The sequence below is a fragment of the Leuciscus leuciscus genome, assembly GCF_965113295.1.
Source record: "Leuciscus leuciscus genome assembly, chromosome: 18".
In the NCBI taxonomy this organism is placed as follows: domain Eukaryota; kingdom Metazoa; phylum Chordata; class Actinopteri; order Cypriniformes; family Leuciscidae; genus Leuciscus; species Leuciscus leuciscus.
This window is the reverse complement of record NC_138742.1, coordinates 20,990,551-21,004,308: the sequence shown is the minus strand read 5'-3', so window position 1 is coordinate 21,004,308 and position 13,758 is coordinate 20,990,551. Positions and strand designations below refer to the sequence as shown.

The 13,758-nt window shown below is 37.1% G+C and overlaps 1 protein-coding gene across 1 annotated transcript; it reads right to left on the bottom strand.

Moving 5' to 3' along the window:
• Positions 1-4,247: 4,247 nt before the first annotated feature.
• gata5 (GATA binding protein 5) lies at positions 4,248-12,262 on the bottom strand. Its single transcript, XM_082144361.1, has 7 exons — positions 11,969-12,262; positions 10,599-11,257; positions 8,520-8,689; positions 6,985-7,113; positions 6,239-6,323; positions 5,758-5,885; positions 4,248-5,108 (listed from the first exon to the last, which is right to left on the bottom strand). The coding sequence occupies exons 2-7, from the start codon at positions 11,116-11,118 to the stop codon at positions 4,989-4,991; spliced, it is 1,152 nt and encodes a 383-aa protein (XP_082000487.1). The 5' UTR covers positions 11,119-11,257; positions 11,969-12,262; the 3' UTR covers positions 4,248-4,988.
• Between the last annotated feature and the right edge of the window lie 1,496 nt (positions 12,263-13,758).

The window sequence follows — 13,758 nt, the reverse complement described above, 5'->3', positions numbered from 1 at the left end:
TCTTTATTAGACAAAACAGATCAAAATATCTTCTTTTCTGTCTAGAATTTTTATTTTGGGGTGAAATATTCCTTTAAGTAATAATATTGAGCATGCTGAGCATCTGAGATTGAGGTTAGTTAAAATGATTAGTATCATTATTACAACATAGAATGGTAATGTTGCCCCATAAAGAATAGATTCATTTGTCCTCTGAATTGGACCATTTGTCCCAGTTACTCTGTATTCTTCCAGAATGCGAAAGGTGGGGGTCATATTCAAGAACAGAGTCCTCAATTACAATATAATAGGAGTCCTGTGGTGAACCCCCAAGAGCTACTAACACAAACACACTAGTGCCAGTGACAGTGTGTGTCTTAGGGAATACAGGGGTGTTTTTTTTTAGTTGCAGGGGGCCAATAAGGCAGTCACTTGGTGTAATGCTGTGAAGAAAGAGAGACAGCAAGAGAAAGAAAGCTTTGGCAGTTCTAATAGTTCACAAATGCTATAGCTTAAAGTACACAGGGCACCTCGAAGGTCATTTTACTGATAGTGTGTTCTGAGAGCCTTGGTGTTCTTTGAGAACTGCAGACTGGCAAAAATGATGACGCAACTAAAAGGTGAGAAATGAGAACAACGCTGCTTGATCCTTCTTGTTCACCTCTAATAGTCCACAAAGACAAAGTTTGAGAAAACTTCTTGAGCGTTTCTGAATGAAGACGTCATGGATGCACCTTTGGAGCAAGACTCATTATTACTGCCACATTATTGTTGATTCTCTCTTTCTCCCCCACGCTTGGCTTGTTCTCCGGCCCAGGCCTTATAGTGGGGTCATATAAGAACACATTGCAGTTTTAGTGTGTTCTGGCACTGGCATCTCTGGCAGCTTTGCTATCTGACGGCTCATTCTGAGGAAATCCCCAACACAAACTGCCCTGACAAATATACAAGTGCACACAGGTGAACAAAACGAAGGTGCAACGTCTTCTTCTATAGGGTTAAGCAGGCCCACATCATTTACAATCAAACATTTGTAGTTTTATATCTTGATCTCAGTTTATGCAGTCATTTGAAATGATTCACAGAACAGTTGTAATACATGTAAGAATATAATTTACCTCATATACCATGAGTTTATGATTGACAGCATTGTAGCAATTAATTTGATCTTGCATAGCCTACTTGTGGATTCTCATGCAGGCAGAACTTGGTGGTTACAAAAAATAATGTTTTAAATCTGTAATTTTTATTTATTTATTATATTTTATATGTGTGTGTGACCCTGGACCACAAAACCAGTCACAAGTAGCACGGGTATATTTGTGGCAATAGCCAACAATGAATTGTATGGGTCAAAATGATCGATTTTTCTTTTATGCCAAAAATCATTAGGATATTAAGTAAAGATCATGTTCCATAAATATATTTTGTAAATTTCCTACCGTAAATGTATAAAAAAATATATTTTTGTGAGTGGATGCAGCAAAATCATGAACATGAATTGACAACTTTAAAGGCAATTTTCTCAATGTTTAGATTTGTTTGCACTCTCACCTCAGATTCCAAATATTGTCCTTTCCTAACAAACCATACATCAATGGAAAGCTTATTTATTCAGCTTTCAGATGATGTATAAATCTCACTTTCAAAAAAATGTACCCTTGTGACTGGTTTTGTGGTGACTGGTTTTGTTTTAATAATACATATATTAATAATTTTATTAAGCAAGGACAAATTTGTAGCAGTAGGCTACATAATAGAAAAAAAAATGATATATATATATATATATATATATATATATATATATACTGCTTTCCACAAACAAACAAAATATTAATCAGTCATGAAGTAATGGCTACTGAAAAGTTTGTTTTGCCATCACAAGAATATTTAGAAATGAATAATTACAAATATTTTACATATAAAACTGTTTGTATCTGTGTTATTGTAAATTGTAATAAAATTTCACACTATTACTGTTTTACTGTATTTTGATTAAATAAATACATGAGGTTCAGAAACAGTACAAATATATATTATATTATATTATTTATTATATATATACAGATATACATATATTTTTGGAAAACAAATCAATACTGATTAAGAAAGTGATCTTTAGCAGTCTAAAGTTTAAAATAAAGCCTGGGTTTTATATGTTTAGTCCCCATGAATCCATGGAGCCATCCCAGAATTCCCAGAAGCCAATATTCTGGTGATTTCTGCAGCATGTCAGATGCGGTTACAGACACAGTCCCAAATGTGTACAGCCATTCATCATGTTGTGACACACACACACTTGTACATTCACAAAGCAACAATCCTTCAGTCCACTGTCACACTGAAGGATGAATCGTCGCCCCCTCCATAACTTCCTTCATGGTCAGAACTGCTCTACAATATCCTGTTTTTTGGGGGGGGTTTCTTACCACAGGATAGAGAGCGCAATGCAGAGAAAATGTATGAAGGAGGGTGACCTTGGGAAAAATCTGTCTTTGCCTCAGAAACGCTCAAATGAAAGAGAAAATATTGAAAGGAGGAAAATGAGATATCCATCTTAATGAATAATAGAAAGCAAAAAAAAATTTAAATTGTAACTGTCTTAACCTCAAGCATTTCTGAAAACCATCATGGTCTGTTCGCGACCTTTGGAGATGTGAAATGATCATATAGACTATGGAAAATCATGGAATCTCCATATCATTCCCAGAAATGTTTAATCACAAAGACAATAGCTTGTCACTTGTCTTAATGTCAGTACAGGCTCTTTTCCTATCGCTTGCCCCTCTGATGAAGGTCATTTGAGGAGAACTGGATGCGTTTCAATGATTCAAAGTGATGACTTTGTAACCGTATAAAGCATGCTTTCTCTGTCCAAGCTCACCGCACCTCATTTCAGAAGAGACAATTATTCGGCGGGTTGTGTGATGTGATGATGATGATGGCATGGGCGTATAAAAACAGTCAAATACTGCTTATAAAGCATTACTCATGAGGCTGAGGTTGTGAACCTGATGCAATAGTTTCTTGACCCTGTACCTCATCACCTGGGCAACAAAACTGAGATAAAGCCAGCTAATTCAGCCAATAGCAATAAAGGTGGATGGCGGTGCCTCTCTGTCGCCATGAGGCTGTAAAGAGGGTGGGCTTCATGCTGACGCGCCTGCCAAGAGCCAACATGTTCTAGCCCAACCCAAAACCATAGCACCATAAAGCCAAGCTGGAACGCAACCTTTGATCGCCAACACTTTGCGGAGAGAGGTACGCTCAGACACCGAGAGTCATTCAGGCAAACACTCAGCAACACCTAGGAGGATACAGGTTACACAAAGGAACTATATAAAGTCATAAACATCAAAGCCTTCATATACAATTTCTATATGGCCTATGTCTTGGCATTATAAAGTCAGGACGTTTTAAAAATTAACAAACCACCTTTGAAAACAAAACAAGTCATGTTGAATGGGACTTTCGGTCATTTTTTTTTTGTGTGGGAATGAAGCACAAAAAAATAAGACAAACCCTCAAATATTCTGAGATAATCAAGTCAAACAATGTGCATATCCAACCTGATCTCATGAGGAAATGGAAGTATTTTATGAGGTCGTGATTTCGTATGATGCGATTCATACGAAAACATAAAATAATTATTAAATAGTTGGTTAAAATAGTCATTTTAGTTAATTGCTATAAGATTGTGTTGGTAGATCAGATTAAATTTATAAAGAATATAAATCCATGGAAATCACCACACGGCCCCTCGTTGTTATAAAAACAGTATGAAACTGATAAAAAAATATAATGATAAACTTTTGCCTGTCTGACCATCATCCTCCTTCATAAAAAAACATCAATTTTTTTATGTTAACTATAGTTTTTAACTTATTTTCATTAATTACTGTTTAAAAAGTAAACAGTTTATTTTTTACCCAAAAATCCAAAATTCATCATTTACTCACCCTCCTGTTATTCCAAACCTGTATGAGTTTATTTCTTCTGCTGAACACAAAAGAAGACATTTTTAAGAATATATGGGTAAAAAAACAGTTAATGGGCCTCACTGACTTCCATAGTATTTTGTTCTCCATAACTGTTTGGTTACCCATATTCTTCAAAATATCTTGTTTTGTGTTCAGCAGAAGAAATACATTCATTCAGGTTTGAAACAACATGAGGGCGAGTAAATGATGACAGAATTTTCATTTTTGGGTGAACTATCCCTTTAAGGAGAATTATAACATTTCTACAAACACATGCAGACACAAAGCAAATGTTTGGCAATTTTATATGCAATAAAACAATGATATAATTCCAATATATATCAACAAAATACAGCAAATAAATTTAGGTTAACATATTCTGACAAAACAAAACACAAAATTTCGAACAATTAAAATAAATGTGTGCCTTTTCAAAAAAATTGCTGAAAAGTGAGGGTCATTGCACTTCGGATCATCGGAGGAACACAATACAGCATTAAACAGAGTCTGGAATCATCAAAAACAACAAGGAAACTTTTAAAAGACTCATCCAGGCTAAGAATGCAATCTAAAGTCATAACGACCATAAAGACGCATTCCCTGAAGGATAAGAGGAATTATGGGAGAGACTTGTGTGCCTCTACCATTCTTATCTCAACATAAATAATGTATCTTAAAAGTTAATCATTAACATCTAAGCCATGAAACATGTTCAGAAGCCATAAAAAGCATGTTTTTTGTCCTCCCGATCATTGCTTAAGGAACTTGAGAACTGCAGCTCGCTGCAGTCGCTGCTCGTCCTCCGCCGTATTTTGGTGGAGTTGCATGAATCAGCCGTGACATCACAGTCTCAGACAGATATGCCACGATAAATCGACGAGGCAAAGTAGCACAGATTACAGTCGATCTCTTGCATTCCCAAGCTCCGTCTGTCTACATTTAGGTAAATGTTCTATTAGGTAGATCTTGTTAAAAGTCTTTTCTCCCAGAATGCACTGGAAAGGTTTAGAGAAGGTAGTAGGTCTCAGATCACGCTTGGGACAGCGCGCACCAGGAATTCTGTGGGGCGATTGACGTTGGGGTGTATGTGTAGTCCTCATATTTGATGTCCACATGTGCTGAACGGGCACTGTCCAACTGTGTTGAAGACTTAAACAGAACAAAGACAAACACTGTTAGTTGACAAATGCCAAATCGAGCTTTGCAGTAGATCGGTTATCTATAGTAAATTATGACAGATTTTTTTTTATCTCATTCTAAATCTGCATGACTTACTTTCTTCTGTGGAACAAAAAATAAGATATTTTGACAAATAATGTTGGCGCATTTAAGTCAATAACTGTCATTGTATGGACAAAACAGCTTAACCATTCTTCAAAATATCTTATTTTGTGTTCCACAGAAGAAAGGAAGTCATACAGGTTTGGAACGACATGAGGGCTAGTAAATGATGACAGAATATTCAGTTTACGTCAACTATTACGTGAACTAAGACAAAGAAGATCCTTTTTAGGTTCCATAAAGAACCTTTCATTGAACAGTTCTTAAAAGAACCATTTTTTCTTAGTGTGAAGAACATTTGAATAATCTGAAGAATCTATTTTCCACTATAAATAACCTTTTGTGCAATGGAAAGGTTCTATGGAACCATTGATGCCAATAAAGAATGTTTCTTTTTAAGAGTGAACTTAAACTCTGGAATCAATCATTTAGCCAACCCATATTTAATAACTGGCTTTCATTGATGGTGACATCTACAAAGAAAAAACACAATCCTATCAATCACGTGAGTACATACTTGTGTGATTGAGACAACAGTTTGGCCCGCATACGGAGAAGCTGCGATATTGGGTTCGCTCTTTATTGTAGAGGCGTTCTCTGACACAGGCAATGAAGTGGGAGACGTAGCGCCAGACACTGTTGACCCTGAAGACAAATAGAACAAATTGTGAATGACAGACACAATAAAAGATCAGCAAACTCGACATGCTGGTTATTGCAAATGACAATTAATGGTGTCAAACATCCGTTTGTGTTTGTGCTGGTGCCACATACGCACCACATGTCCATTGATAACAGAAAAAAGTGCTGTTACTGCTCTCTCTCTCTCTCTTTCACTCCCTTTCCCCTCCCTTTACTCTCTCGCTCACCCCATATTTCTCTCCACACATTCTCTGACTCACTCACTCCCACACTTCCATCCAAATCACTCATGTCCGCTTTTGTCTAAAAATCTTTTTCAAAAATGTCTCTTTTAAAATGCTTTTCTCAACTCTTACCTGAGGATGCTTTGGTTTTGGGCATCTTTGGTTTGCGTTTCCTTGTCTGAATGCTTTCTTTCTTCATTGCTAATGGCCTTGGTACCTAAAACAAGAGTAAAGAAAAAAAGAATCGAATTTAACGACTGATTATTCATTAACCATTCAAGAGTTGCAAAGAGTTAAAAATGAGTTGGTGGTTCAGTCACTCTTTAAAAATAAAGGTTCATAACTGGCATCAGTGGTTCCATGAAGAACCTTTAACACCTTTTCTTTGCGCAAAAGGTTCTTTACAGTGGAAAAATGTTCAATTTTGTTCCTCACTCTAAGAAAAAAAATGGTTCTTTTAAGAACTGATCACTGAAAGTTTTTTAGGGAAACCAAAAATGGTTCTTCAAAGGCATTGCTGCAAAAAAAAACGTTATGTTTCAAGAGTGTATTAGGACTATTATAATGGTGATTGAACTCAGTTGGGTATTGTTGTTTAAAAAAATTTAACTAGATAAATTGTAACTAGATTATATATATATTTCTTTTTTTTCTTGTGGGAGTCATTTTGTTCACCGTGAGAATTACAAGTTTACAGAACAAAGATTATTTAAGCGACTCCCCTTCCTCTCTTCATTCTCATTCTCTTCCGATAAAACACACCTATGACCTCTGCGTCACGTGGACTTCAGGTTTGCACACACACACAAGCGAACATGCACACGCACCCTCCCAAATGTAGCTGTGGTTAGAAACAGCGGGCGGAATCCCACACTCACCCCGTGAAGCTTCATGTATAGTCCGCAGGCGTTGCAGACGGGCTCTCCCTCTGCATTTCTCCTCCACAGTGTGGTTGTACTGGTGTGGCAGTTAGTGCAACACAGACCTGCTCGTCGTGACGTGCTCTGCTGCAGAGACAAATAGTTGAGAAGGTGGTTAATTTGGCGGACACTGAAAGAATCTTACAGAGTTGAAGAGAGAATTTTGAGAGAGGGAATAAAATATATATTTAACATACCAAAGGTGAGAAAAAAAGGTGAAGCTTGCCAAACCTTGCTAGAAAAGAGCTGCAGAGAGATCAAATGTATATCCTCCCACCCCCTATGTTCTTGCAATAAATATGTTGTAATAAAATCATTTTGCTGTTAAAAATATAATGCAGTAGCTAAGTTTAGTGTAAACATGCACTGTAAAAAAAATAATATGATCAATAAGTTATGACAACATGTTTTTGCAGTGATTTAACTCATCAAAATAAGTTAAGCAATTTTAAGCAAATTTTATAAGATATACAAGATTCAACTCATTTTTCAAGTCAGTTTAATGTAATTTAAGTTGAAATGACTTTAACATCCAAGTTGATTGTACTTAAAAATTTAAGGCAGCAACTTATTTTTTGTGTAAATGCAAGCAACTGCGTAAAAAAAAAAAGTAGAGGAAATGGATGAGAACTCTGTGACCAAGCACACATTAATGTTCTCCTAGAGTAAGAATGAAACTGCTCAAAGCTCCATAAAGTTTGGTGTTGTTTTGAGTTTTGCGCTGCTTGGGCTAAAAACAGTCCGACCCAAGGACAAGGTCATGAAAGCAAAAATGAAAACAGAGAGGTAGAGACGAGTGAGGGAATTGTGTGTGAGAGAGTATAAAAAGAGAATGAGTGAGAAAGAGAGAGAGAGATTCCTGGGAAAAAGGACAGCAGTGAAGGCTTTGCTCAATTGGCCTTCCCAGTCCTGACCCTGAAATCAACCCACAACCTCTTCTATATATAAGCAAAAATAATTTCATTTTGTGAGACTATTTTGTAAAAGTATCAACTACAGCAAACCTGCAAAAAATGTTTAGATATTGTCTGGGAACATCAGGATATTTTGTACTATAGCATATTCAAGATTTTAAAAAATATATAATAATAATCTGGTTATAATTTTTTTTATTACATATTTAAGTACTGAGTAATATTAACAGAATGTACTTACTATAGGGTCAGGGTAGGACTAGGGTTTGGTTAAGAGTTAGTTGCATGCAATTGTGCATAATTTACTGTTATTACTATGGTAATTACAAGGACACTGTAAAATAAAGTGTTACCAGAAATCTAAAACGACTGCTTTAATTAATGTAAAAAACGTTATTTAATATGACTGAATCAATCAGATTATTTTAGGCCAAACCAAAGAAAGTCATTTTTAAGGGTCAATAGGTCAGGTAGAAAAAACTGTTTACGGTAACATCTGCACGTGTTCATTTAAAGTGTTGGTTTGAAAAAGGCCTTTAAAAACAATTAACTAACAATAATTAAGAAGTGTGTATGTACCAGGCGTTTCTGTGGTTTGATTAGAGGTCGGTTGATGCCGTTCATCTTGTGGTAGAGTCCGCAGGCGTTGCACAGGTAATGTCCGGTCCCGTCTCTCCTCCACAGCGGCGTCGAGATGGAGCCACAGTTCACACACTCGCGCCCTTCACACGGCAGGTCGTCCAGCATGTCTGAAAGGACATACAGTTCGTTTTTAATTCATTTCCCAAGGTTTTCAAGGTTCAGAGTGATTTATGAGAGGACAATGTTCGTTAAAATCATAAAATAAAGCGCGAGACGAAATAGGCTAATCGTTAAAGTTTAAGGGGAAGGATCAGTGTAATGAGATGTGTTCAATGTTGTCATTTCTGTAATGTCGCCATGTCTCATTTCTTTAAGGCAAATACGAATAACCTTAAATGAATAAAAACTCGAACGTCTTAATGTTTCAGGTGAATGTCAAAAAGTGTAATTTAAGCTGGGATCAGAAATCAGTTTACATTTTGAAGCGATGCCTAGGCTATAATCCAAACATTTTAAAATGTTTCAAAAAGTATCAGGGCTCACTGTAACTGTATGGATTTGACGCATAACTTCAAAAATACTTCCACTAAAATATAAATATAAAGAGGAATAATATTCAAATACTAGTTATTATTTTCACATTCAAAATGTTTATGTTTGCTAACAGAGCAAGGAAAATAACGAAATGAAATAATAAAGTTAAATAGTCCTAAATTTAAAAATAAAATAAAAATAAAATGATTGGAATTTTAAACGATGTGTCAAGAAAAGGTCTACTAGGCCTACATAATAATAGTAGTTTTTATTGTTAAAGCCCTGGAAGAACTCAGCACTTTGGATGGATGCAGATATACCCTTAGGTGAGGCCTGGTGTTTTTTTGAGCTTTAGCGGTATGGAATGTGACAAAACTCTAGATGGAATGAAGAATGGATTAATACGAGCATATCCAGGGTCACTGCAGTGTCTATTAGGGCCGCTGACGAGGCACGAGGGCCTCAAGCGAACGGAATGTCAATGGAGCTCTTATCAGTGTTAAAGATCCAGGGGTCACCAATCAATCAAGATCTGACACGTGACGCCCTCCAACAATTTATTTCAAATAAGACGTGGGCATTAATAATCTCTGTAATAATATTCTGGGTTTTTTGTTCGTTTTTTTGTTGTTGTTGTTTAAATGTAATATTAATATAATAAAAAATAACTTATACGTTGTTTATCTCTCTGATGGATTGCTGTAATATAGATTTATGCTACACGTTTATTAAACATTTGTGTAACGAAACATCAGAATACGCAACTGCTCAATATCAAACGCCCGAGCCCTTATGTATGCCCGAATAAATCGTCCACAGTTGAAGAACTAAATGTGACATTTTATGGACTATCAAAGAAAATGTGTCGGCCTAAAGCACTGATCTTCAAAGGGAACGGCCGTTAAATGTGTATCTGACTGTAATGGTCTGTTTAGAAAAGTTTGATCAAGGTGACAGTAGATTGGATAGTTCTCACAATTATGAGGTGCGCATGGGACCCTTTCATCAATCCACATGTAGACAGACAATAGCAGGGAATTAAATTATCATTTAAATTAAAGTGATTGCATTGCCCATTAAAGGATGTGTATTAGTGGAATAAGATCAAGTTTTGTTTTGATTAGCATTTGCAATGTGCCTGTGTAGTCAAACCCAAACTAACTATGCCTTCTAACAACGAAGGGTCTAACATAAACACCAAGACAGCAATAAATAACCCTCAACACCGCCGCAATAAATTGTGAGATCACAGCATCAAACGAAACCCCCTCCATTCCAACCATTTTTGCCTGCTGACTTGAAAGATGGATTTTAAACTATTGCCAAACTAACGACCCAAATGTAATATAGTAGATCTCACTTTAACATGCACTTGTGCAAAAGGATAGCGGAACAGAATCAAAGGCGACACTAAATCTTAAATAAAGCGTTAAATAAAGTGGCGCAGACAAAATTATCGTGAAGGTGTTGTTATTTTAGTGTATATATTTACATGTCCCATCAAGGAAAAAAAAACGAAATTGTTGAGGCAAATCATTTTACCTAAACTGGACCTCCTTCCCGGTAGACTTCCCTGGCGTCCCTGAAGACCGATCATGCCGCCATCGAAGGGCCCTGGCGTCCATGAGGTGGCCATCTCCGGGCTCATGTAGGCCGCGTATGGGCTGGAGTAGGAACCCCCGACGGAGCGCACCAGAGCACTTCCATACTGATCTGCCCGGCCGCTGTTACTCAACATAAGCGAATTCTGGTACGCGGCGTCCCTGCCGGTGCTGCTGCTCACCGGAGGACTGTGCGAATAAGAGAAACCGGGCGGAGGATGAGGGCTGCCCGGGTTAAAAGAGGAATTCTCCGTGCCAGTCTGTGGCCAAGCGTGGTGACTGCCGAGCCCATGGGCCTGGTGTGTGGACTCACAGGTCTGTAGGTAAGGCAAGGTCTGGAGCATGGCAGGTACACGGGTGGTGGGCACGTACACAGGTGAGCTCGCGGACGGGTGGATGTAGTTCCCGGAATCGTGTGCGTAGGGGGACGGGTTGGAGGATAAAGCCAGACTCGAATACATATTGTATCCAATGACTAGGCTATCCTTTCAGATTTTGAAATCTTGAAATTCGCCCAGATTGTAGTAAAAGCCTCGATAACGTCCAAAATCTACGGTAGCTTGAGCAGCGGCCTCAGGGGAAAAAAAAGGGAATTCACTCCTGGTGACAAACCAAAAATAAACCAATCAAATTATTTTCACAGTATTAGATTATGCAAAAATAATATAAAGCCTACTAAAAAAAATAAAAATCTAATGATAATACTTTTGAATTTATAATTACTGAACGAAAGCGAGAAATTCTTACATTTTCCACACACACAAAACATACACTCTTAAAAATAAAGGTTGTTTATTGGTATTGATGGATCCATATAGAACTTTTAACATCCAAAGTTCCTTTATATTATTAAATGTTCTAAAATGGTTCACTGAAAAGTTGCGAAAACACCTTTTTGGAACGTTTATTTTTAAGAGTGTATTTGAACGATGCTTTAATGCGAACGTTTATAGAACAATCAAAAAATATTTATATATGCAACTGGCAACAGTCAAGATGGACAACCCGTATAATTGTCATGATTTTTCGGTTATCTGTATCTTATTTGTATTTAATAGACTAAAATGACATTAATTACTTTCCATATCTTTACATAGGGATATAAATAATTATCAGCAGCAGTCTCAGATATCTTGGGAAAACACTATACCGAACCCATTAAATCATCTGCGGGGATCGAATCAAGCTCCACTGTAATCTCTTCAACATCTATATTTTATCACTGAAAGCGCAGATTACATAAAAACGTTGATAGTTGTAAGCAAAGGGCTTAAACAATTTCATCCAAGAGCTCTCGTTGTATTATCTCACCAGATAAGGACGTCTAGTGATAAAGTCAGGAACCCTCTTTTCCAAGTGACTTGATTGAATATCGCTGTTGAAGTTCCCACTCTCTTCTTTCCGTCTTGATTTTAGCCCAGAATTCAAACTTCAACGAGTAGGCTATGCGATTCACGAAAAAAGCGTGTAGTTGTCCTCTGCGTTTCGACTTGTCACTGTGCCTTGTCTGTATCTGGAGGTATAGCCGCTGCTGCTGCAGATAATGCCTAATATAACTGTTCTCTGATTTGCTCTCTACTTTACTGCGAGTTATTTGTAAGAGCAGAACCACGTGACGCACTCCAAAGGTAGGACCCATGGAGGAGGAGAAGACGGAGGAGGGGTGTTCTCCTACCTGAAGATCTATATTTGCTGAGTCCACTGTATTTTAAACGATTGTTTTTAGTCGATGAAAGTTAACTTTTAAGAGACATTAAAAGCAGTTGGAAAATTGCTTTGAAAGAGGCACAAAATCAAACAAGAACTGTGTACGCAATAGGAAAATCCCATAGCCTATAGAGTGCTGTAAAACAGAAGGCTATTTTACTTATTTAAAATGATTTTCAAAAGTTTGAAATAAAAGTATTTGGTAGCCTACACTGGGTTAATATGCTACGTGTTTTTGTTGCGCTACTGTAATGGCTTGGGATTTTGTTTTTACTTTATTGTAAAATAAAAATGTTGCAGTAAAATAACCTCGCTGTCTGTGCGAGAACGTAAAGCTCGATTTTATGACCCGATAAATCTGGATGTGTTCTCTATAAAAGCTGTAGAGAGATAAGAGATACGAGCGACAGCTTAGTATGATGATACAACAATAATCACACTCATTATACTCAGTTGGAAATATTGTTATCTTAGCGGTATTGTTTGAGTTATCACCCCTCCCTTTTTCGGATAGAAATAGCTATTAGAGTTTTAAAGATGTAAATAACAATAATTACACGAGCTAATGTAAAGATTAATAATACATTCAATTTTTTTATTATTATCTATATTTTTTAAATAAGAGGGGGTGATACAAAATTCCTGACGCACGCTTTAGATTATTTTTAAGGGGAATGATTACCCTTCTGCACAATGAAAATGGATAAAAAATATCGAATAGGGGTTTTACTTCTGTGATAGGCCTATTTAGTGATAAATTAAAGTAAACAACTGTTGAAAAAGTACCACACATTTCAGAAAGGTGGTCGCCAATCAGTCTCCTCGACAGGGCGCTGATAATGAGATTAATAGTGATGTTGCGACCTGTGATCTCATTGCTCGCGCCACAAGCGCGTGGAGAGGGACAGTTGAGCACACACACACACACACACACACACACACACACACACACACACACACACACACACACACACACACACACACACACACACACACACACACACACACACACACACACAACCTGAGCCAGCGACTGTTTGATCACCGGGGAACTTGTAAGGCTACACGGGTTAAATAAATCCTTCTTTACCTCTCAGGCATTTAATTTAATCAATGCTTCCTTTGAGTAAATCGGTGGATTTTCAATTGAAGCCGTTTCGTTTTGTCAATAAATGTGCTCAGAGTTTGGCACATCATCACAAACTTAAAATATTAAAAAATAACTAAAATGTATTTATTATGGAGTTAGGTTACTAGTAGCCTATTTGACGGAGTTTGTGGTTTTTTGTGTGGAATCTTTATCAACTGGCATCCATTGAAATACTGTGAAAGATCCTCAGACTGCCACACACAGTCGCCTTGACAGACAACCAACGCACCTAATGATGAGGAGA

Coding starts and splice junctions, on each gene's coding strand:
- gata5 (XM_082144361.1), bottom strand. CDS start 11,118: ATGTATTCGAGTCTGGCTTTATCCTCCAACCCGTCCCCCTACGCACAC. Junction 6,324..6,984: donor TATACATGAAGCTTCACGGG/GTGAGTGTGGGA, acceptor CTCTTGTTTTAG/GTACCAAGGCCATTAGCAAT. Junction 5,109..5,757: donor CTGTTGTCTCAATCACACAA/GTATGTACTCAC, acceptor GTTCTGTTTAAG/TCTTCAACACAGTTGGACAG.